At 42.6% G+C, this 26,234-nt stretch overlaps 1 protein-coding gene and 1 long non-coding RNA gene across 2 annotated transcripts in view; one reads left to right on the plus strand and one right to left on the minus strand.

The window, feature by feature from the left end:
* LOC311266736 (receptor-type tyrosine-protein phosphatase N2-like) overlaps positions 1-26,034 on the plus strand; it is a 205,473-nt gene extending 179,439 nt beyond the window's left edge. The window contains exons 19-23 of the mRNA XM_084369258.1: positions 57-223; positions 7,670-7,723; positions 12,047-12,111; positions 19,191-19,264; positions 22,565-26,034. Coding sequence (XP_084225384.1) covers positions 57-223; positions 7,670-7,723; positions 12,047-12,111; positions 19,191-19,264; positions 22,565-22,636 — 432 coding nt within the window. The 3' untranslated portion in view covers positions 22,637-26,034. The remainder of the gene's footprint in view (positions 1-56; positions 224-7,669; positions 7,724-12,046; positions 12,112-19,190; positions 19,265-22,564) is intronic.
* LOC311266737 lies at positions 164-3,750 on the minus strand. Its single transcript, XR_014623759.1, has 4 exons — positions 3,442-3,750; positions 2,283-2,575; positions 815-1,080; positions 164-250 (listed from the first exon to the last, which is right to left on the minus strand). It is a non-coding gene; the product is annotated as an uncharacterized lncRNA (long non-coding RNA).
* Positions 26,035-26,234: the final 200 nt, after the last annotated feature.

Here is a 26,234-nt window from a genome sequence, read left to right on the forward strand (position 1 = left end):
GTCTTGTACTCTTTGTGTACAACGTGTGCTCATCGTACGTTTGCGCGTCCTCGCAGGTGAACCTGGTGTCCGAGCACATCTGGTGTGACGACTTCCTGGTTCGCAGCTTCTACCTGAAGAACATGCAGACCAACGAGACGCGAACCGTCACTCAGTTCCACTTCCTCACCTGGCTCAACCAGAACGTCCCGGAGACCAGCCGGACGCTGCTCGACTTCCGCAGGTAGGGGAGCCGCTTTAAAATAAAAACCTGTGCAAAAAACATTTCAAACTAAACGAAGACTTCTTGTTTTTCTTGCAGTTGCTTTAAAAATCAGTGAGCTGTTTTAGTCTAGCGGCTCTGTGCTGTAGTTCTTGTCAGTGCTGTTGGCATGGTAAGGTAGGAGATATGTGTCTTCAGAGAAAAGACAACCTGCAACAAGACTGCGACCTCCTTCACTGCAAACACAGCCAACCGTATTCTGAGTTCACATCAGCAGCTATTTAACCGAGACCGCTCTTTCACCCACGCAGAGTTTTTAACAGATTTTTCTGTAGCATCCAGGTAATAAAGACTTTTTTAGTGTTGCACTTAAAGACCTCACTGGAACTCCTTTTTTCAAATACATAAAGCACTAAAGCCTGCTTTTAATGTTGATAGTGAAGGCATTGAGGTTTCAGAAAGGCCTTAAAGAAACTTTTGAAAGTCTTGTTGAAAGAGGCCTTTGATAACAGGATTCATTTCCAAAAGCAGAACTTAAAAAGAGCACTTTGTAGGATGTGTTAAAAAAAAAAAAAAAGTCACTACAGTCGGTTTCTCAAAGGAGCTGGTTACCTCACTGTCTTTGCTTTGGTCCAAAGACGTCCACTCATAGAGAGACATGAGAAAGACCTCAGAACTGTGTGATAGTAGCTTCATCTTTCCATCTACAAGCTAAAGTTCTTGCTGAACTCGTTCATGAACCCAACAGCCATTTTTTTTGTAGGTACCGGTAGCCTCCGTGCATTTTCTTCTGTGTATTCACTCCTCTTGTAGCAAGAACGTCCTTACAATTTCTCTGTAAGGACTGTCCAAAAGACATTCTGGCAGGAGAGCGCAAACTGAAACAGAAGGACAAAAAGCAGAAAAGTGGGCATCAGATAGTAGAAAGTCCAACCTAAAAAACATGTCCTTAAATGCACCGAAGAAGTTTTCAAGGGTGCCGTTTCTTTAGCTTCTCTTGCGTTTCTAAAGACCTGCGAGGCTGCAGAGAGGAGTGTGCGAGGGACGGTGTTTGTGTGGACTTTTGTGGACATCTTAGTTTTTCTTTAAAAACACAAACAAAGTGAAGGTCCCGGAGTCGTTTCGTCCCCTCCTCCTCTAAAACCACAGCGGCTTTGAATGCTTTGGCGTCTCGCTCGCAGCATAATAACTCCAAACCTTTCACTCCTCCAGGAGTTTTGACTCGTGACCCTGCGATGCGGGCAGAGAAAATATCTATATATCCTCAAACATCCTGGGTATTTTTTCCAGTCGATAACGGTGTAATTCAGGATGCATTGAGGGAACTCTGCCGGAGTGATCCTTTATCTCCTGCGCCTTTATAGCCGCTCCCCTCCTTCGACCTCTTTTAAACTGATATACTGTATTGCCTATTAGGTGGGAGCCGCCCCGGCCCCCCCTCTTCCTCTGATTCACTGTGGATTTTCTCCAGCGATAGACCCCGACTCGGTTTTATATATAGGCCCGGTGTCGCCGCGCTGCTGGCGCACATCAATTAGGTGAGATATCAAGAGTGAGAGTTTGTGGTCACAGCTATTATAAAAGAGGTCTGGTGGGCGTCACCACCCACCATCAGTTAGGAAATATTGCCTTTACTCACAGGGCGGCGGGGTCAGAACACAATGAAGAAAGCGCAGAGGAGATATTTTTCACTTTTATTAGCGGGGATGTGCTTTCACAATAACAACCTGCCCCGTCTTTTTGCCTTTTCCGTGTTTCCTTTTTTTTTCTCGCCTCGATGGTCGGAGGATGTCGGCTCGCCTCTCCTTCGTTTATGCTCATATCGGCATGTTTTTTATTTTTAACCTCACTCACAACTGACTGACTGACTGAGCCGAAGCATTGCTTACGAGTCCTCTCTGTCCTTCTTCCCCCTGTTTTACCAGCTAACTAGCGGTTGCCAGTGTCATTTTTGTGATGTTGCAGCTAGTAATATAAGCCCAGTTGCATAGTCACAAAAGTGATCATTGGAGACTGTGACTCTGCAACCAAAGGGGCCTCACGGACCCCTTCCCTCCCTTCCCCTTCTACCCATCCTTACCTCCCCTTCCTCTCTCTCCTCTTCCTCTCTCTCGCTGTGCCCGGTGACCTGAGATGACCTCTCGCCTTTTTTTGCTTGCTCATGGTTTGCTTGACTGCCTCCGGTCTCCTCCCACCTCCTCCGCCCTTCTCTCACCACGCCTCCCTTTGCTCTCTCGGTCGCTTTTGTCTTTCTCTTTTCTTTCTGTCCCTCGATGATTGTTGACTTCTGCTCTTTCAATACATCCGTCCACACTACACTGATTTCCTAAAAGGTTTTCCAGTACGGATAAATCTGGAGATGGTCGTCTCGTCCTGTAGCGCGCAGGAGAAACAGAAACAGGTTTTTGTGGCGGTGAGGTTGAGATGAATCGTTTCGAATACTTCACAGTCACAGAATCAGGATTTGGTCGGTGTCTCAGTGCAATCACACGTCATCAGTGATTCCTGTCATATCAGTGATTACAGCAGAGAGAGACGTGACGAACAGATGCAAGCGAGGAGACACCTGCGTTTCCTCCTCTCCTCTCTCACCTCGTCCCCTCGAGGTGCATTTAAGGAACTCAAAGATTTCCGGGTCATGGGAGGAGAGAGGACGCAAGGAAGCATAAGTTAGCGTAATGAAAAGCACCTAATCTACCACACCTCCGCCCAGTGTTGTATAAGGTCCCTGAAGTCACGCTTGAGTAGAAGATAACGTGTTCGCTCATGCAAATAGTACTTGAGCGAAAGTCTTAAAGTGTCTGATAATAAAGTCAGTAAAATTAAAAAGTACTATGTATATACTGTATACTCCGAGTCCACCAATTATCAGTAGTTTTTTTTATACATATACTGTATATCTGACTGCTGATAAAATGGATTTAAATATATTTATATATTCATCTAAAAATCCACTACTTTGGCTCTGATGGAGCATGTTGAATAAATGTGCCGGGCTAGAAAGTGCGATATTTACCTCCAAAATCGAGTGGAGTGGACGTATAAAGTACTCGAAAATGGAAATACTCATGTAAAGTATAAGTACCCTTGAAAGTACAGTACTTGAGTAAATGTTTGACCACATCTTGTGTCTGTCGACTGATTCGGCTCCCAGTGAACTGTTCGAAAGTCAAACAGAGATCATTTATGACCCAAAGTGACGGCGGCAGTGTCACTAATAACTCATTCAGGCTCCTCACCTGTCGACGCAGTGTGAAGTGTGAAGCCACAGTGTTTCTACTGTAAACAGGCTTTTTGGCAGTGAGCTGGCTCAGTGTGGATGAAGTCTGAGCCTCTCATCTCTTCTCTCCATCGGCGTGTCTCTCCGTCTCTGTCTGTCCTCCATCTATTACCTCCTTTTCATCCTCTCTCTGTCTGACTCTCTCTCCGTCTCTCTCTCTCTCTCTCTCTCTCAGTCAAGCTTGAATCTCTCTTACGGGCCGTTTCCCTTCAATCCCACATCCCCTCCTCCTCCCTCCGTCCCTCAACCCCCGCCTGTTGGTGATTCTCTGCCGGCTGTTTCCATGGTAACATCACTTTTAATTGTCTGCAGTGAGCTCTGACTTTTCAATTTCGGTGGGGTGGAGGATGAAAATGAGTGGAGTCTTTTCTTTTTTTGAGGGGGGGGGAGGTGGAAAGACGTCCCTTTCTTCAGTTTTTGTGATTCCTGCTGTGTGTGTTCGTCTCTCTGCAGTAGGAAATCATCCTCAAACCTGCTGCCAAACATGCATGTTTTGGTCTTTAGGTTCCTGAAACTTCCTGAAGCAGGTTTTCTTCTCAGCGAGTCACTGACTGACGGTTACTGTAACTCTGTTTCATGCGGTTTATATTTCAGACGTAGTGGAAGGAAAAGCCGTTTTTGCAAGAACATTTTCTTTAAATTAAATTTAGTCTCCCTCAGCTTCATGATTCTCTAAATTTGTGATTTTGATAATAGAAAATGTTTCATCTCCATCTGGATATGAATATTTTATGGTTATATTTTATGACTGCGAGTGCAGCAGCTCATTAGAAAAAAGTAGTCTTATCTCAAGTGTTAATAAATCCCAGAGATGTGGACTCGAGTCGACTCGAGTCACCGTTTTGATGACTTGCAACTTGAATTTGACGGATGATAAACGACTCGAGACTTGGCCTGACCAGAGACCTGATGACTCGAATGACTTGTTTGTGTTTATTTTATGTTTTCAGTGTGTTTATTTTATGTTTTCAGTGTGTTTATTTTATGTTTTCAGTTTAGTTTGTTGTTGTTTGAGCCTGGCAGTCAATATTCAATTGTTTAAAAATGATAAGAAAATAAGAGAAAAAGAAGCTTTTATGAGGTTATTGTTTTTTGTTTGCTTTTATTTCTTTCTCTATATATCAATAATTGCAATACAGTTCAATTCAGCGTTGACAGATACTTATACCTTGTCTTTCCTCTTTATAAAGACCGGATACATGCGTGATAAGACAGCTGTATCTTAGGGGGGAATCAGTGACTTGATTAAGGACTCGTCTCGCCTTGACACAACCTGTGACTTGAATTGACTTGCCAAAAAAAAAAAAAGACTGTTTCAATGCTGCACAAACAAAGAACATATAGACAAGTATTAAAGCAAAAAGACGGTGATGATTATATGGTCAGCATCTTTATATTTAAACCTCGACATCAGGTAAACACTGTCCATCCATCTTGACTGTGTTTGAGCACCAAGCATCAAGGACGTAAACACAGAGTCCACCTCCACTCGTCCCACTGCAGTCTTGCACTGTGATGGAGACAGCTCTCTGTAAAGACGAGGGGCACGACAGTCTCTGATGTCCTGTTTCTTGGCCAGCATGAGCCCACATTTGTCCACTTCAGTTTCTGGCAGCCGGACATCAGCCAGGAGCAGCCCTTAAATCCAAGTTGGATTAGCATCCTGGATGTCTCCCTTCTCCTCCCCGGGGCGGCCATGCTGGTCGGGTTATACGAGTCGAAAAGATGCTGTGGGCAGTGATCGTCTCAGAGTCTGCTGCTCTAAATCCAAAACCCTCGCTTTCTTCTCAAATGAGGATGAATGTATTCTGCCACAGGCGATTTAAACAATAAAGCCAGAATTACAAATTACAGTCAAAGAACAAAACTTGCGAAATGTGAAGGAGCTACCAGTCGTTGCAACGACTCTCTGGACTTTCTTGAGACTTGAACCGATCACAGAAACACCAACTCCTAAGACAAGGTCCTCTTACTTGTCGTGGAGGTAGCTCAGTCGTCATCATGTGACCTACAGACGACCGAATCTTTCCGTGCTGCTTCGCCTTTTTTGAGAAATTCTGAAGACCAACAAAAGAAGGTCCAAGAGGTTGAAAAAACCCACCTGAGCAGAGTTTCAATAAAATAAGCGTCTGTTTTTTGAAAAGTTTCAAAATATTTGAAGAAAACATGTGAGAGCTGTTTACGAAGAGGACGTCAGGAGGTTTCAAACAGCCCAAAGGTCATGAAATTCACTGTCAACAGAAACGACCATGGAAACTTCCAGAACAAAGAAAGGAAAGAGTGAAGCAGGTCTGAAGTTTCTTTCCTTGACTGAGTGATGCATTATGGATTACACACACACACACACACACACACACACACACACACACACACCGTACCTTAATATAAGATGTTCCTGCTGAATATTGTTATTTAGAGTTATCACCATGAAATAGACTCAGAGATGATCTCCAGCTGGGATCAAACTCACGGCTCTCTGCTTCTCGCTCAGATAGGAGCTTTATGTTTGTGATTCAGCGGCTGCCGTGCATCTTGATGAACGAGGTGTGAATTTTTTAAAAAAGGAGGACGTGCCGTTTTCAGCACACGCTTCGAGGCAGCGCTCGACTTTTTCTTTACACACGTATGAAAGCGGCAACCAACATGAACGCATATACAACTCGTCTGTTGTGGAAACTTTATGACGCAGAGATGGGACGGATGGAAACTCACCAGAGCTGTCAATAACTAAAAAAATAGATTTTTAAAAAATCCATGAGCGCTCGCAAAAGAAATGCTCTGGTTTTCTTCATTTTGAGGGTTGTTTGGAAGAAAGTTTCCATCAAACGGGAACTGTTCTTAAAAAATTGCTACTTTTGGCAACTTGATAAGTAATTGTGAGCCGCTGGGAGCGATTCTGCTGTTTCTTTACAGCGTTAAACAAGAGAAGGAGGTCGTCGTCTGCAGAAAATGAGGCTACATCTTCAGAAATTCAGACGACTGTAGATGTAGGAACTGCACTCCTGATTCTTGATCGTAAAACCGTTTTTATCTCATCAAGATAATTACAATCGTTGGCACGTAGTTGTACATTTCTGCAAACCACAAAGACTTTAAATGTTTACATTTCTTTAAATGTTATGTTGTGACAGCACTGGAGTTGCAGTCTGGTTAGGTTCAGGCGCACAAACCACTTGGTTTAGTGTTACAAAAAGATGATGTGTCGGTTTGAAACACCCGGTTCTGTTTCCACAAACATGGCTGAAAAATGTCCCAATGTCTCGTTAAAAGAAATATCCAGTAGTTTCACACTCAGAAATGTTAAAACACAACCTCGAACGGTGGTCTTGTATTGAAGAGTTGTTGATAATATACTCACGCAACATGAAAACTTGACCAAATGTGAAAAATGCCCACGTTTAACTGCGACTGGACTGAGGTAACAGCTGTTTCCCCACCTTTAACATGTTGTCTGCTGTGTACCACAGTGTCGAGAATAACTTTTAAAGTTTCAGAGCGTCCCCATCATCTTGTCGAGTCTACTCAGACATTTGTAGCTCCACGGCGCTGAGGAATGAACATGATGATGATTGGGACTGAAACTGGGATTTGTTGTCTCAGACTCTTGACTCCTCTTGAATCCAGAAATAGACTCATTGGATCAATCCTGTCTCCTAGACATTGTGTTCCCATATTGCTAAATTGATCTTGTAATTATGTGGTGCTGAACGATGTAACTGTGGACTGTCACGCCGGAGTCAGAGGGTTCCAGTCCGGACTCCTGACTGTGGTGACATTTACAACACCTGAACCCAAAATCACACAGTCGTCGATCTTTTTCTCACCAAGTGCTGCCAGTGTCTCAATGTAACCCTAAAACCATTAAAACAAAGGAATAATGCTTTAGTTTGCTTATTTTGTGTGTGTCTGGTAAGTGTTAAGGGCAGAAGTTCAAGTGTAGAAAAGACATTTTGTGATAATTTCAAAGTTGTGTATCTATAATCGACTTAATAAGAAATCCTGGCAGTCCTGAGGAGCATTTCTGTCCATTCTTCCCCAATAGAAATGATAATTAACAGTCCTGTGCATGCTGTTCTTTGTGGCTATTATCTTTAAAAGCCCAGAAATATGATGCCTTGACCCTGTGTGTGTGTCTGTACCTGTGATGTTTAACACTGAGATCGTTTTTCTGTTCTGTTTTTTTGCAGGAAAGTTAACAAGTGCTACCGGGGACGCTCGTGTCCTATCATAGTCCACTGCAGGCAAGTATATTAATAACTAAAGCAGTCTGTATTCATTTGTTTTCAAAGGGTTCTGACTGAGATGTGATTTTTTTGTTTTGTTAATGAGCAAAAAAGAGCAGATAAACAGACCTTTCACTGAAACGTAGTCGGCTCTGATGATCTGAAGCCGAACTTGGCCGTAGTCCTTGTGGTTTTCTCTCATCCGGCCCACGCTGCCGTTTAATTTTTTGACAAGTCCTCGTCATTTCTCGGCACGGAGGAGGAAGACGAGCATTTCAAACAAGAAATTAGCCGAAAAAGTTGTAATTTAGTTTGACAAACTGTCCACAGAGGAGGGTAACTTTTAATTGGAGGCGCTTCAAAGTTTGCAGCGCGTCGGTCGGAGCCAGTGGGTGAGCGGGAACGAGGGGTAAACAGGAGTAGGCAGGGTTGCAGCTGTTGTGTTTGTATGTGTGTGTGTGTGTGTGTGTGATATCACATCTGCATCCCCCCCCCCCCACCACCACCTGAGGATATAAGTCCGACCAGTGAGACATAATTAAATCTGTATTTAACAGAAAAATCTGCCACAGTTTTTTTTTTTTTTTTGTGGAAACACGCTGCAGTGTTGGATTAGAGAAGACGCTTTCATATCAGATAGCTATTATGTCTGTCTGCCCGCTCCACCACTAAGTGATCTATTATTTAATATGGTGTAATGGCTCTTCCAGGGTGATGAAACTGTACATTTTCTCCACTAAATTGCCCGACTGCAGTATGAAACCTGTCTTTATGGAGCAGCAGCAACAGCAGCTGGATCATCCTCAAGTTCCTCCGTTAGCTTTTAACGACTCTACGAGTGAAATATAATGTTTGGAAACACAGTGAAACCTCCTGGTTTACATGCTTTACTTCAATACGACCAACACAGACGGGAACTTATAATAACGTACGTAAGGTCAACACATTCTCGTGCATAAATGACTGAGGAGGTTGATTGCCACTGTCTCCCAAAATATATATAATAACATATATAACCAAAACATAATGAGCGTCGCAGCGTACCAGCGACCTTCGTCATACAGTCACAGGTCGGTTAGGTTAAGGCAACAACAGTTAAGTTAAGTTTAGGAAGAGATCTTGGTATGGTCTCTGAAAATCGACAAATATAGCCCGAGGAAAAGTATGAATCTTTCACTCGAGGTGAAATATTTCTAACTTGCATCCGTGACTCTTCACCTAAATTTGCGCTGCCTGGACGGATCCTCTTCTTTTAGCGCTCGCTCACGATTTTTAGACTTTGGGATATCTGTTGTATCGTGTCACTGTGGGTCTAAATTTACTCTCTCTGGTTTGGTGACTACAATTTCCAAACAGAGAGAATTACTGTAGGATTCATTTCATTCCCAGCAAAGGGGATAAACATCTTAAATGCCAGTGGCTATGAATGCATGAACACTCCCAAGCTGAAAATATAGTAAGTTTTCCCTATTTCCCATTGTGCCGGCATGGCCTGAGTGCAGCATTAGACTGGTTTATAGACTGAAATTGGGCGAGGCTGTGATGGGAATATCCCCGGGTCACTTCACTAGGTGCAAGTCCTCCAAACGGAGGGTTCTTCGAGACCTTTGCAGCTCTTTTACCCGCAGGCGTTACTGTGAGGCACCAGAACCATATCCTCGCTTGTGACCTCAGATTCGGACCGAAGCGCAGCTCGTTCCTAAACGCTAACCAGCCGTTGATGTTTCTAACTGTAGTAAATGAAAGGATGGAGACACATTCATCCTGCAGACTTTCACTTTCAAACGAGTTTGTCAAACCCACCTGTGCGCCGCCATTTATCACCCTAATGTATACAGAGAGCAGAGTGAAGCAATCACGGGGAGAAGTGAGCGAACAGCAGAGAGCGCAGATGCAGAAATTCAATAATCACGCAGCATTCAGACGACTCGACTCCTCTGTCTCTCTTTATTTCTGCCTCTTTTTACCATTTCTTCTCTCGCTCTACCTTCTACATCTCCTTCTGCCTCGTCTCTTCTCTTTTCCTTCCCCCCTCTCTCTCTCTCTCTCTCTCTCTCCACCCGTCTCTCATTTTAAATAGAGTGAGAGGAGGCAGCAGACATCTTGACGTGTTTACTCACAGCCCTCGGGCTTGTGCTGACACACACACACACGCACACACATCACATATCTTTGATCGCCTTGTAATGATCCTGGCAAGGTGCAGCGATACGACAGATCTAATCACGCCGTAATAACCTGTACGAGACGCTCACACACACACACACACACACACACACACACACAAACTGTCTGAGATCAGAGTGATAGTAGTATCTGTGAAGACGACACACACACACACACACACACACACACAAAGACTGATGCTGTGGTGGTACTGCTCAATTACTGTCACCGGGCGTATGTGTGTGTGTGTGTGTGTGTGCTTGCAGAAAATAACCAAGGCCCTGGTGAAAATGAAATATTCAGAGAGTATGGACGCATGCCAGCACACACACACACACACACACACACACACACACACACACACACACACACACTTGAGTTGCTGGATTACACACCAGCCCATGAAATAGACTGGTAGGGGTGCAGACATCAATTTTCAACACTTGAAAATAAATCGAGGGTACAAAATATTCCCTCCACATACGTTACAGAGTCTAATTCTTTCTTTCTGCGCGCCGTGTTCAGTTTGCGTCGTCGTCGCCTTTTTGATGCACACTCGAATAGAAGAACACGCGTTCGCGTCCGCGTCAGACAAACAGGTTTATATTTCGACGCTTTTTAATTCCTGACCAAAAATAAAACGCCTTCTTCAGCCTTTCTGTTCCATAATTATACGCCTTTGAAGTTGTTTATCCCCTTGAAATAGCATTAGAGGACTCATAAACCTCGACATATTAAATCTCTCTGACTGCTCACCTGCTTAACGCCGCAGCGCTGTTACATCTGCCTTCACTCCGGGAAAAACAATAACACCGATATGATAGAGGATAGGACATAAGTTGTGTTTCCAGGGTGAATCTGTGGGTGTATGTTGTTCTGATGATATAACTTCACTGTGAGACGTACCGACTTGCCAGCAAGCAATGCTGCTGCCAAGCGTTTCTAAACGCTCGTTTACGTTTCAAATTTAATCATTTCTACTCGTTTACAATCTTATATAAATTTGCATCAGACAGAACGTTAATTCGTCCTTGTCTGGAGAAAAAAAGCACGCAGCTGCCAGCCAGACTAAACTTGTTAAAGTCATCATGATGGAAGATCTGGGCAAGAGAACAATGTTAGGTTCGGTTCGGCTGATGGTGTCAGGATCGACTCAGGAACGAGGCTGAGCAGGTTTAGCTGTCTCCGCTCGGACGCATCGAGCTGTAACGGCGTGAGACGCTGCAGGGTGTTTCCATGTGAAGCTGGAGGGGATGACTTTGTGGATCATGCAGTTTTGTGTAACTCCGGACTGCGACTTGACGGAAATGACCTTCAGATGGATCCGATATATTATCACAATTAAAACTTCTGAGCCGTTCAAATGCAACCCAATCGGCAAACAAAATAATGTCGGCAGTGCACGTTTCTGCAAATTTCTTTTGGTGAAATTCTCAATTTTATCCTGTGACGAGGCTTAAAAACCACTTGGTTAGGAAAAAAAATCATGTTTTGGCTTAAAATACCTGTTTTGCTCGCAACAAACATGTCTGGACATCAAAAATGTCATTTTATTTGTCGTCACAAATGAGGCGTGACTCTTACAAATGTTGAAATGCAGTCTCGAACTGCCGTCACTGTCCGGCAGCCTCCTCTCCACCTCCAGACAGTACAGTTAGGTCACAAACAGGTAGTGTGAGCCTGATACGTCACGTACTAAAGTGCCTGAGCTGCCAAATTCCCCCTGAATGCTTTATGAGAAATGAGAGAACTTAAAAAAAAGTGAAAATGAACTTCCAAAGTCGTATTTTACAGGTTTTTACAAAGGACAGACTTTCCTGCAGATTATATATGACAGTTTAAAAGCAAAGTCCACTGTGAGACTACAACAGTCTTCAGTGAAAAGCAGCTGCAGCAGATTCATTTAGCTGCTTCAGGTTTTACAGCCTCGTGTTATTAACAGGTAAATATTTTATGCAATAAAAACTTTGGAGACGAAGGAGAGAACATACTTACGTCAGTTCATCTTGACAATTACATTTCTTTCATGTCAGTAATTTCCCCTATAATAGCAATATAATGAAACAATGGATATGAAATCAGAATGATACGATGTTTTATTAAATTAATTATTGCCTCTCTCTCTCTCTCCCCTCACCCTCACTCTGTGTCGTGCTCTCTCGCCCGCCGCTGCAGCGATGGAGCAGGAAGAAGTGGGACCTACGTCCTGGTGGACATGGTCCTCAACAAGATGGCTAAAGGTGGGTGTTGGTCTTTTTTTTCTTTCCCGCCGCTTCTGTCCATCCTTGCTGACTATGTGGACTTGCGTTACCATGGCAACACCCTCCTCCCTCCCTTTTACTTCACAGTTTATAAGCTGCACGGGGATGAAAAACACTGCTGTCAAAATATTGTCACTATTATCAACCTTTATTTGAATAAAATGGGATGATTGCCTTGAAAAATAATGATATTTAATTAGATAATTACATGATGGGTGATCCAGAGAAAACAAGCTGGGCTTTTTTTTTAGCACTTATATCTATTAGTTTTTTGCTTAATTACTCCTAATTAATATCTGTTTCATTATCACAGTTGACGCCATCCTGTTTTGGCACCATACTGCAGGTTTTTAGCTCTCCTGTCATGCCGATTAAACACGTTTCAACTCTGGGATAAAAAAGAAAACATGTGGCATCCACGGTATGATGAGAGAAAGAGAGGAAATGACAGGAAAGTAAAAAGAGATGGAGTATCGTCTTACTTTTAAAGTCTAACTGTTTAAAATCACCCTGAAGGCTTTATTTGAAGCGCCATCAGGACTCGTGGTCAGTGAGTTTGAAGCGCGTTATGAGTGTGTGATAATTACGATCATTAGAGCGTGATATAATAAACACAGTGCAGTAATTAAGTTGATGACATGACGGTAAATTAAATGTCATTCCATCGAGTTGTGACGATATATTTAATTTTAAAGCAGTATCCAGTATTTAAGACTCCTTTTGTAATTATAATTTATTTAATTAAAGGAGCATTATTATGCTTTTTCATTATTTTCCTTTCCTTAAAGGTGCTTTTGTATGTAAAATATCTTGAAAGGTAAAAAGTCCACATCAACAGAAGCTCCTCTTTCCCACAGAAAACACTGCTCCTGAAACGCCTCGTCAGTAGTCCCGCCTTTAATTGCGTGACTTTGTGACATCACACTACGTCACCGTGTCACACATTTGCACATAAGCACAGTTGCTCTGCTGTTGTGAGCAGTGCTGGCTCAGGCATGTGTGAGCTGACCAATCAGAGGAAGGCTGGGTATTCAGGAGGAGGGGGGGGGGTCTTAAAGAGACAGGAGCTTAAATTTTCAGACAGAGGGGGAATACAGAAAACTGATGTGTTTTTGAGCATTAAAACAGGTAAAGCTATTCTAGTAGTAACCCAAAATACAATTATGAACCTGAGAATGAGGAAAATATGTGTCCTTTGACTAACCCTTTGTCCCTTTGTGCTACTGGTAAATATCAAAATTCTTCAAGTCTCATCGCCTGAAGAAAAATCTTTCCCACCACCACACAGAGGGCTGCGTCTGCAGATTCAAAGTGTATAAGTTGTTTGAAACAGTAGCTGATAGGAGACTAAAGTGTAACACTGTGGAAAAGGCTTTTATTTAGCTTTTGTCAATAAAAAGAGTGAAATAAAATGTTCCCGATGAGGATTTCACCGTCAGATGCTGATGTCGACTCTCACAGCAGTGTCAGATTTTACATGTGTGAATGTGTGTGTCTGTGTGTCTTTTTGTTTCTTTGTAAGTGTGTGTGTGTGTGTGTGTGTGTGAAGTGTGTGTGTGAAGTGTCCCACGGTGGTGCTGCTGCTGTAGCAGAACGAGCTCCTGGGTCTTTAATTCCAGATCAAAGGGTCAGTCGGGCGTCGGGGCCCTTTTCCCCAGGCTGTCACACTGTGATCGGGAGGCCTCGGGGCCCCTCCTCAGCACCCAGGGGCCGGGCCGAGGAAAAGGCGGGGTTGGGTGGATGAGACGGGTCGGTGTCCTCGGTACCCTTTTATCTCTGTCCTGTAGAAGTAAAAGTTCTCAACATCCATTTTGCCATCCAGGCCCAGCTCCACTATGAAGCAGCTGGAAAAATAATGGCTCATTAACACATTAAAATGTGTCACTGACAACAACTTCATTGTGTCTTTGGCGATGCTAAAACAAAGCATATTGAAATTCATGATGAACCCTAAACTCTGATTTGATTTTATTGCCTCTTCGTAGTTTTTTATACGAGCCAGCTTCACAAGATGGCAGCCCCCAAAAAAAGAAAGAAAAAAAAGGCAGGATGATATGATTTCATCACCCGGCATCATTAACAGAAGGTCTGTAAATTATTCCTAATTTTTAAAGTTTAATTACTTCACTCTCTGTCTGAGGAGTTCAAGCTGATAAAACCAAAAGGGATGAATAAAGCATCGTCGAAAAAACCGATGCCAGACCTTCATGATGTGCTCTGAGATGGAAATAAACAGAATATTAGATGAAATATCTCTTTGGCTACGAGAGAGCAGGCCATTTGTTTGAGGTGGAAAACACATGATGGGATCAGAACAGGACGTGTCTGAGGTGTTAGAGAGGTTTTACTGCGATGGGATCAAAGTGGATTTCACCACCTAGAACACAATGTGCAATCTCAGTGTGGAGGAAACGCAGCTTTGTTTTCAGTGTTTTAGTTTATCTAGCCGCCTCTGAAGAGGCTTCATAAACCCCGAGGCCTCGTGGAAACTCGTAAACAGGAAAACAGGAACGTGTAATCCTTCAAGTTAACGCCCGAACAATCCCCCGAAAGTGGATAAGCTCACCTGACAAGTGATGACACGAGATCTGTCTCGTGTGTTGGATTTAGCTGCTTTCTGTCTCTTTGCTGTAATATTATTTTTTTAGATTTGCACTTTTATAACTCATTTTACCTGCAAAACCATACGATCGTCTCCAAAAAGGATGAATATTTGTCAAAAAATACCTGCTAGTAGAGGAGTAAAAATTAGCTCCAGCTTAACCTGATACAGTTATAAGGCTGATTACTTCCATAATGATAATCCAGCGCTGTATAAAGACAGAAATATCAGAGATTTGTGACAAATTTGAATCAGTGCTTCCATTATATAGCTTGTATGTTTTAAATCCAGTATCAGGTAGTTTCTAACAGCCCGTATTTAATACTATAACACTCTACTTACATACATCATGCTGATAGTACTTCTTTACTGTTGCTAAAAACACTGCTCATAATGCAACTTCATTAGATCGCCCCCAAAAAATGTCTCTAAAACTCCACAACCCTGATTTTTTTGTTTAAATTTGTCTCCAAGCCCAGAAATAACTCTCATGACATCATCAGGGTTATTTTTCCTCGTCGCCTACATGTCAAAGCTCCTCAAGACATTTTCATTTCCCCCTAATACCCTGAATACTTCTGCCGATCCGCTGTTAAAAGTGCAGGTTGGCTAACATCTGATCAAGGTCGTAGCCGTGGAGTCAACATGTAACTCGAATCTGAAAATTTTCCACAGGGGCTGAACTTTTTATTTATTGGCTAGCTAATGTATGCTAACCGATTACACTTGCAAATTATTATTTCAGACGAAGTGAGTCAGGTTATCAAGAACTTTATTTTTAATTTTGGCAGTTTCAGTCCTCCATACAGGGTTTGGTTGAATATTGAAGCGGATGTGTCGCCCCCAAATGTGCGTTATAATCTCGGCCCTGCATCTGATGAATCTAATTTCGGTGGATAAAATCTCTCCCTCAGAAAACCAGTCTGGTTTTCCCTCCACTACGTCGCTGCTCTCAGCTCTCCACCCCCCTTATGTTGGAGGTTTTTTGTCTGTCCTGAGAAGCTGGAGGCCCCCAGGTTTGCAGGCTCCCCCCATCACGATCAAAGACACTTCTTCCCTCCTCCTCCTCCTCCTCTTCTTCCTCCCTCTCAGACACAAAATCACTCCAGTTTCCCTCACCCTCCCTCCCTCCCTCCCTCCCCCGTCTCTCTCCATTCCCACTCCTTTTCTCCCAAGGAATGAATTGTAAATTCGTGCGAGTATTATGGCGGTGTTGCAGGGTTGAGGAGGTATTGCTGTGGTTCTCACGTTTTTGTTTTCCCCTCTTTCTTTTCCAAAAGGCTCCCTCATTTCCCTCCACCACCACCTCCTCCAACCACCCGCCACCCTTCTCTTCATCTTAAGAATCGAATGAAACCCATCGAGAGCCGGAGAGCTTTTCAGCATCGCTCCGTTTTCTTTTCGCTTTTTTTTTTTTTTTTAATTTTCCCAGGTCCAGCTGGTGAGCCCGGCCCTCGGCTCCGGCTTTCTGGGGTCTTTTGCGGCCTCCTCAAGGGTCCTGTCTTTCTTTTTTTTCCTCCCCTCTCCTCCTTCTCCTCTTCTATACTCCCCCCTTCGCACACTCCTTAGTCCTACTCCCCGACCTCCACCCCAAAGCGAGGGTCTTGCTGAGGAGGGAAGTTCAAAATGAGGCCGGGTTTTTATACCGTTCCTCCTTTTTTTTTTTTTTTTCAAGCCTCCACCGTCTCCTTCAAGGGAGAGTGAGAGAAAGAGAGAAAGCTCAAATAAGGAGATTTTTTTTTTTTTAATACCGTCCATTTTAAGGTTTATCAGAACCTGCACAATAGCCCTCGGCTTGTTAAGTCCTCCTTCTCCCCCCGCCAAAAAAAAAAAAAGAAAAACTAAAGCAGTGAGTTGTGTGTTGCAGCTTTTCCTGGCTGGAAGGGGGTCTATTGTGTTGTAGAAAGAGAGAGAGAAAAAAAAAAAGCTCACAAAACCTGTGAAACAGAATAAGAAAACGGTGTGAATGAGCAGCTCTCCCACCATTCGTTTCCCTCTTCATGCAGGGAAAGAGAAAGAAGTGTTATTATGTGTCACAACAAGAAAAAAAGTAAAGAGGATTCTTGCGCTTTTTGTTTCCTCTGAATTTGGATGGAGGAGGAGGAGGAGGAGGAGGAGGAGGAAGAGAGAAACGTGTGGACGGAAAACAAATTAATTTCTTCTCTTTCTCTTGTTCTCGGTGAATTTAATTGTTGCTCCCGCCTCTCTCGTCTCTTTTCTCTTCGACTGTTTCTCGTTTTTGTTCGAGACGTCTTTCTTCCCCCATTAGCATCTATTTTTCTCTCTTTATGCTCCTTTTTTCATGCTAATGGTTTTGGTACCTGTAGCCATTAGTTATGCTGCTATGACATTATAAGGCGACATGAGGTCATTATGAGCTTAATGGGACTTTTTAGAAGAAGGATAAACTTTATTTGCCTGCCAGGAGATATTTGTCTTCGACAGAAATGTTGTTCACTAAAGGAAAAGTCACGTTAATGCATATTAAAGATGATGTAATTTATATTTCTGACAGAAATATCTCTTTAACACCTTTATTTTTTTCATGCAAACGCATTAAGAGTATTAATGAACTCTGCATCTGCATGAATACTTTACATTTTCAGCATTTTCAACGGGCTTTTGAATGCGTTTTTCATTCCTTCTTATTACCTCACACTTTCCTTTCTCTCCGTAAAAACAGACAATTTATCAGCCAGTGTTTCCTTTTCTGCACAAAAACACGATAATACAGAAAAAACTGTTTTATATATGTTACCTTAAGAGATGAAAATAACCTTGATGACCTTGAAATTACATCCCAAACAGTAAAATTCACTGATAATCGTATCGTTAAAAACATTACGTATCAATGAAAACAGCATAAATGTGTTAAAATATAATTAAATGGTCAAACAAGGCTCATCTTATAAAACCACAACACATATTGATGTGTTTGTTATTGTACTGATGCAGAAAACACATTAATTAGTCAAATCTGAGCAGAAATTGTCTCCTACTGTCAGAAGAAAGGCGACTTGAGACTTCATTTGGATTTGAGTAGTGGAAAGTAACTAAGTACATTTACTCTAGTGCTGAATTTAAAGGGTAACTCCACCAATTTTACCGTTCAAGCGTGTTAACGGGTCTTGGGGAGAACTACTAAAATAAGTAGGAAGGAAGCTGTATGTAATCTGATAAATTGCCTCCAGTGATGTCACTCAGTGGCTAAGTTGCATCATGGGTAATGTAGGCAGAAGGTTTTGAAAAGCAGTCCACTGCTCTAGCATTACACTATTACAACTGTTGCACTCGTAGAGAACAGTTTATAAACTGTGTTTCGAATCATGGTGCCTACATTACCCACAATGCAGCTCAGACACTGAGTGACATCACTGAAGGTGGTTTACCAGATTACATGTACTTCACTACATTTAGAGGCAAATGTGCTTTTAACTCTACAACATTTGTTTGACAACTTTAGTCGCTAATCACTGTGCAGATTTAGTTTAATAATACAAAATGTAATTTAGAAAAATCAATTATTATGTAATATTAGAGATTAAGATAAAACTTTATTGATGCCTGAGGGGGAATTCACAAGCAGCCCAGCAGATGAACTTGTGTAGTTATTAAGTAGTTCAACCACCTTAGTCAGCTGTGATAAACACATTAATGCATCATTTATCATAATGTAATAATGTACTATAGTCTGAAATATGTCATTCTGCTTAATGTTTGGTGCTTTAAGTACATCAAAAAAGTCAGTTAAAGATAATGAGGCATGCTTATTAAAACCTGGAGAGATCTTGATGATACAGATGTAGATACATTTCTCTGTGTTAATCTCCAGAAGGATTATACTCCGGTTGTAATGTATCACAATGTCTGCTAATCTGACCAGTGTTTGGCCACTCAGCTGACTGCCGGCAGCCACACTGCCGTCAGCTGTGGGGCATCGTGCCAGTCTGGCACAACGACAGGCCGACTGGCAGATACACTGGGACCCCGACACACACACACACACACACACACACACACACACACACACACAGGCATGTGAGATGTTGGCAGGGCCTGACAGAGCTCTGGTGGGCAACGTTCATGAGCTCAAAGGCTACAGGACGACTATCAAAGCCCGACAAGGGGCTTTAAGATCGGCTCAGTTTCTTTCAGAAAAAGGCCGAGAACATGTGGGCCTGTGATTTCCTCTCCAACCGTTCCTTTTTCCCTCTTCATCTTTTTTCATCCCGGCAACAAAACACCACCACCTAGCTGTTTGTAGAGTCAGCGCGCGTGTGTGTGTGTGTGTGTTTGTTTGTGCAAAGAGGACGAATGTAATCGCCTTGTGCCGTTCTGAAAGGAGTCGCTATAAAACACCAGACCGACAGATGTCAGCTGGATTATCTTGCCGTGCTTTGAACACGATACGACACCATTTCATACGTGTGTTGTTGTTGTTGTTTGTTTGTGACAGGTGCCAAGGAGATTGATATCGCAGCGACTCTGGAGCACCTGCGGGACCAGAGGCCGGGAATGGTTCAGACTAAGGTAACACACACACACACACACACACAGCTGAATCTGTCTGTTCATGTGGAAAACTTCTGAATTGTGAAGGTGACAGACTGCAAAAAACACAACATATTTTAATAGTCTGACATTAACATTTCAAAAAAGCCTTCTGAGCGTGATGAGGTCATTTCTTTGTCACAAAAGCACACGCATCCCTGAGCCTGGAGCGTTTTACACGGCGTGTACCACAGAGGAAAAGGTGCCGGTCACTGCAGGATGAATGGATCGTATGTGCATTCACTTTTGAACGACGGCCGAGTCGCCAGAATAAAATGCTGGAATACATTTCTGAAAACCGTGGCTGTGTTAATGTGGTTTCACAAATGTCATATCGACATTTCTACAATATTTACCGTATGGTGGTAGCAGGACAGCTGTTCAAGCCAAACAGGAGACCAGTGTCCTTTTCCAACCTTGCAGATCACATACCTCATCGGACTACATCCAGAAGATGCTAAATCTTGTTTTAAAAAGTCTTTATCCATAACATTAAAGACAAAAGCCAGATATCAGTGGATGGTAATGCTTTTTTTGCCCAGACTGAAAGGGCTGCTGTACCAGACAATACGCAGTGTTCTCTCAACTGGAAAATTTAAAGTGAAATGGGTTTCAGAGAAGTTTCAACACATCTGTGGTTTGCAGAAAAGTACCATTCCATCATATAATCTGCCGACTGGGTTGTGAAGGAGCCAGGCTAGCTGTTTGCCATTGCTTCCAGTGTCATGCTAAGCTAACCTAATCAATACCCAACTCTAGCTCCATCAGCTACATCTGACTCCAATGGTGCATCACCCTGTTATGAACAATACTACACTATCTAAGTTCAGTGCGATACAAAGTCTGTACCTGACTGTTTGATAAACTGTAATTGCATTATAGTTACTGGCCTACAGAACTGCACCACATTCACAAAGTTCACCAACTTTTTCTTTAAGTGTACGCAAAGGTCATTTTAAGGCCCTCCAACAGCTAAAGAGATCCAATTCTGAGAAAAAGGGAAAACCAACCTGTCGAACAGACGCAAGTTAATCTCCACAAAGTCACAAGCATCATCTTCTCATTCTTAACTCTGATATTTAGTCGCTGACAGTTGCGGGGATCCAACCTGTGACCTTCTCGCCACAGTCGCTCTCTTAACGATCGATCATCGCTCCATTTATACTTCATTTTTCTCAAAGGTTCAGGTTGGCGAGTAGTCTTAGGGCCCCGCTGCGAGATAAGCTGGATTTGCAGTTTTTTGGCACCGAGTCCTCCGCATCAGGAAAGATCAATCGATTGACTGAACAGGTATTAAAAGTCGGGTCTGCCCAGATCACAGAGGAATATGTACTGAATTCAAATGGGTCCGCTCCCGGGGCTTCAGTATCACAGGTTCTGCTTCTGCCTTAGTTTTTATGAACCGAATAAAAAGCCAACAAGTGTTTGAAATGGAAATGGAGGTTTTCCATTTTTAATAATTGTTTTAATTATTCAAACAGTGAATGATCGCGATCACAAAAGTTGAGCCCCCTGAATTGTAAAAAGATTTAAACTTTTAGGTCATTTTTTTAATATAATATTCCAGATTATGAACCCTTTAAACAAAGTGACCATAAATACATGAATTATTACCTGAATCACCCTCCTGCACTGCCTCGGACACCTCGCAGCTTTTACCTGAAACAACCTGAGTCATTCCTCGCCACGTTGCACACGGACCGACGGCATCAGGCCGGTCTGGAAACTTCAATTACCGTCTGTGAACATAATTAGAGAGAAAAGCCAGGATGTGTGTGAAACATCGGTGGTATCGATCCAGGTTTTATTAAACCATGCATCCTGAGCAAGCGGCTGTCACGGCGCGCTCTCTCGCTCTCGCATTGATTCCCCTCGTGGTCAGGCGTCCCGGCCTCAGCACTCAGATTTCATTTCTGATTTTGACGAGGGGGGGAAATGTTGTTGGGGCCATTAATCTTCCACTTCCTGTAATGATACAATAAACTAAAGGGTAAGCATGTGTAGGTCTTTAAAACACGACTAAACATTGATATTTTCGAAATAAAGTTCATATTTGCCAAGGTGTTACATCTGAATCCTACTTAATAACAAGTTCATGATAGATTTTTCTGTTTTTTAGGCCTTCCTGCTGTCGCCATCTTGTTTTTGTAGAGCAAGAAGTGATTATATCTGGAAGAGAGGGTCGAGCTGAGGTCATTCACAAGATCCACTTCCTAAAGAATACTTTGCTTTATCATCTATTTTACTGTAAATGGGACCATTATTTACAAAATGAACATCATGCTGTGTTGAGGAAGACTTGAAACGAGCGATTGGGACCATAAACTTATGAGGAAACTGTTTGCTGAGTTAATGAATCAAGTGAGATCTAGGGTCATTTTTTTTTCATAAGCTTATATACAAAGGGACCATTGGAGTCGCCCCCTGCTGGCCTTTAAGGCACTTCCACATTTGCTTCACTTTTCAGATTGGGAAGCTCCATCGGTATGTGAAAAACGTCAAAGTGGGTTTCTTCAGCCCTGAATCGTGTCTGCAGGCTCAATCTCAGGCAGCGTACAACTCCAACATGCTCACAGGTTTAATGGGTTAAATATCACTTCAGTTTGTAAGAAAGGTGATTTTTAAGTCTCATTCCCAACTCGTCAAATACCGACGCTTTTGGCCCGACCTACAGACCCAAAGCGTCAGTATTTGACGAGTTGGGAACGCAGCTCAACAATATTTCTTATAACTTACGACTTACAAATTGGACCTTGCACGAAGCAGCTCCAAAAAGAAATGGTTTTCCCAGTCTGGTGTGAAGAACATGACGGGCCTGCACAGAACCTGACCTGAGCTAGTACACCGACTGCGAGCCTGATCACATAACATCAGTGTTGGACCTCTCTGATGCTCTTTTGGCTTAATGGAAGCAAATCCCCCAGAATCTGGTGGAAAGCGTACAAACCAGGAGGGTTCAGGCTGTTACAGCAGCAGATTACTGCTCATGGCTCCTCTCAGCTGGGCCGTGATAAACTGACACTGCTCGGAGAGATTTCAGCTCGTAAAATCGAACTAAAGTGGGATTTTTTTTTAGGACTTTGTTCACCAGCCAAAGCCGATCTTCAAAGTTGTTGTTTTCTGCAGGCACACCAGGTTCATCGTCTTGCCAAAGGGCTCTTTGGCAGCGCTGAAATCTAACTGGTGACTAATCCATTCTGCTTCTCCGGAGTTTGGCTCCTTCATGTCTGTTTTTAACTTTCTTCCTCTCTTTTGTTCGTTTTCTTTGTCTCCCTGCAGGACCAGTTTGAGTTTGCGCTGACGGCCGTTGCGGAGGAGGTGAACGCCATTCTGAAAGCTCTTCCACAGTAGGAAGGAGCACCTCCTTCGGATGGACCTCCTCCTCCTCCTCTCCTTCCACCGCTGACCCCTTCTGTCATTATCCCAGTTCTCCTCTTCGTCCAACTGTTCTTCATTTTGTCTCGTCTTTCCTGTCTTCCCTTCTTCTTTTCACATTTTCACGATGCTGCCTATTGTCTCCCCTCGTCCTGTCCTGTCCTACCTCATCTTTTTAACGTCCTCTTGTTCTTTTTCCAAACGTCTCCTCGTTTGGTCCTCCTCTCCTTCCTCTTATCTCGTCCTCTCCTTCCATCTCGAGTCAACATTGCGCCAGTAAACCGTTGAAACCAATCCTGTACATAGATAGACCTTCCTTCTATTGTAATGATCCATGCAGCCTGTTTTCCAAAGTGACATCTAAACATGTTTTGATAGATTGATAAAAAAGAAATGTTTCTCTATGTTCTGTTAAAGAGAATATTTATCATAGTTTCTGTTTCTAGATGAGGGCTGACCTCACGGGCGTCAATTGGGTGTGGCACTGGATTCGGCGCTCGAAGCTTCGAAATGACTTCAGTCAAAATCAAATTAATGTTTGTTTTTCTGTTTGCATCATTGCAAATGTAATACATTTGGTTTGCAAATTGCACGACATCACCTCGGGTTCTGGGAAGTTGCAATTTTCACGATATTCTGAAACTTAATTGGCTTAAAAAATGACTCGATTAACAGAAAGAAAACAAAAGATCTGATTTTAAGCACCCAGATTATCTTCAGCGTCGATGCTTTGCCACTCTGCCGTGAATTGACGCCCTCGATCGGTCTGTTTCGAGTGTGTGTGTGTGTGTGTGTGTGTGTGATGTTGATCATCATGTCTGTATCACAAGCTCGTATTTGTGTCTGATTTTTAGCGCCATGCTTTCTGATATGTTTTCATGCAGTACGCTAGAGAGTCGCGGTGTAAACGAGCGCCCCGTGTTGGTCAGTAAAGTAGATGTGAGACTAAAATGAATGATTTATTTTTCTTAGCAGTAAGTGATGAACACATCTGCAGAAAAAAAAAAAGGGTCTGGTGCTGGATGAGAGATGAAAAACATGGATTTATTATTTTCTCAGTGTGTAAATTTCCATCATCCTAAGTAGAAGCAATATCGTATTTCTTCGACCCGAATCGTTATCTCTTGTGGACAACCAATATCGTGGCTTGTCAGTGAAGTTACACTCATGTCTGCCTTAATAAACACACAGTAGATGGACCGGTAAATGTGTCCAGCCACGTGGAAACGAGGCTAGTGTGCAAACGCTTCATTTTAAAATGGCCTTTCTCCGGCGGATTAACCTGTGGATTAAAGGTTTGCTGTGCTGCTACTTAATGAAAACCCTCTCTGATAAACACTGACGAACGTTCATAATAATCTGAGGGCAGGAAGTTACCGTCTGTCCAGAAGTTTGTGAGAGTCTTTGATTTACTTTCAACAGCAGAACTGTTCTTTAAATAATTAAAATAATTTGATCCACAGCACACTGGGATGAGGCCATTATAAGAACAAGTGTTTCTGACTAGTACTTTTATGATAAAAGAAGATAGTCTTGCCTCTGAATAGCAGTTCTTCTATGTAGCATTAATGGATGATTTGTACATGTACAGTAGCCAAACTTGTATTGCATTGAGAAGTAGTTTGCGGTGACACTCGTCAGCTGGTTTTTCCCAAAAGCAACTTTAGACTAACTGGGTTTTTGTTCTGGTTTGATTCATGAATAACCCCTCCATCTTTGCTGCTAGGGAATGGAGAGGGTGGATGGCAGGTTTAAGGTGCATTAAGTAAGAATTTTATCTGAAAACCTTTCAAAAAATTAAAAAACTATCAAGAGTTTGGACATTTTGACGTGTTCGTATTATGTTGCAGAGATATCAACTGAAGTTAGCATGCTAACCATCAAACCCTACTCGGTCCAAAGCTCCATGGCCTACTGAGCTAACTGGCTAACGGTAGCTGCAGTGAGCAGTAGGACCAATTCTTACATGTTGCACAGTTAAATAGTTGGATGCATTTGGATGGCACCGCCCCTCGAATCGACCTACTTTAAATAGCTACCAACCAAATCATGCTGCTGTGTTTACCTTTATCGAACACACAGTGTTTGATCCATATTCGATGCAGCCACTGACTTCCATTCATTTCTGTCTCGGATAAAAGCCTATTAGCCAACTACTTATTGTTGCAAGATGATGCAGTGCAGACTTTCCCCCAAAAATAAGAACTTGAACCAAAAATGTACAACGTTGCTGCTAAGTTATTTTTGTTATATTGTTCAGAAATAAATGGAAATCAATGGATGCCGTGCTTTAAGATCACTCCTACAGTGTGCATCCATGGGTGCGTCTTTGTACTTGGATTTTTAAGATTGACAAAAGTCATATTATTCGTAAGTTGGCTGTTAATTGGACAATTAAGATACATGTCGAATACGAGCATCAGCCCAGAGATCGAACTCTCTGGGTTTTTCAGCAAATACATAAATCACTCTCGTGTTTGTGGACGGAGAGAAGTGACACTCCTCTTAATCTCTTGCAGCGAACACATCCATTATCTAAAGATGACTTTTGGGAAACCAGCTCATGTTTTGTGTAAAAATCTTAATTTCACTGCTTTCAATTGGCTGACAGATTCTATCCATCAAATTCTAGTTAAGTCAGTCCAATCTTATTTGAATCACTCAATCGATGATGTGACTTGCGTACACTGTGCTACTAGTGCATGGCTATTTATTCAGCAAATTAGTGTGCTGTACTTTTTTTTAACCTGTGGCCTCGAGACGATCTTTAAGAAAAACACTCCACTTTTTTTTTTTTCCCGACTACGTATTGCACAAGAAGCTCCTCTAAAGGACCTTAAAAGTGCAAAAGCCAAGGATTATCATCTCTAAACAGTGCAGATCATGGTTAAAGCCAGTTAAAAGGTGGTGCGGTGTCGATGTGATGTAACGCTGCAGCAAGATGGTGTCATGAAGTTGTAAATCGACTCCATTTTTCATCACAAAATCGAAACACGCTGCAAGAAATCCTCTTTATAACGGTTTGTTTCATGTGGAGTGAGATCTCGATCACCCTGCCTTGTTGAGATTCTGTAAAAAATGTGGAAAAACTGTATTGAAAGAGCTGAAATGATCTGATTCTACCGGCCAAAACTGAACTTGTTATAACGGGTGTTTATTTTGCAGTGAGGATGCTCAGTAGGTCATTTCCCCCCCGATGCTTTTCTTTCTTTCACACACTCCATCAAGTATCAATAGATGGCTGGTCTGTTGCATTAAAACTGTACATAAACAAAAAAAAATACACAAAATAACAGAAGATATTTTGTTCTATCGGTGTAAACAACTTGTGAATAAAGTCTCATTGTCGATGCAGTATTGTAATGCAATCCTGACTTGTGAGTTTGGTCTCTTTTTTTTCCCTTGGTGTACATAAAACTTATGCTCGGGATGCAATCGTACGAAATCATTTTAACCAGCCGGGTGGGCGGCGAAACATCTGTTTTATAGAGCGCCAGACAAACGGCTGCGTTTTAAACGAGGCGCGGTGTCGTCGGGTCGGGTGTGACACAAAGCTCCCTCCTGCGGTGAACGC

The sequence above is a fragment of the Pagrus pagrus genome (assembly GCF_965226575.1).
Source record: "Pagrus pagrus genome assembly, chromosome: 12".
NCBI classification, from domain to species: Eukaryota; Metazoa; Chordata; class Actinopteri; order Spariformes; family Sparidae; genus Pagrus; species Pagrus pagrus.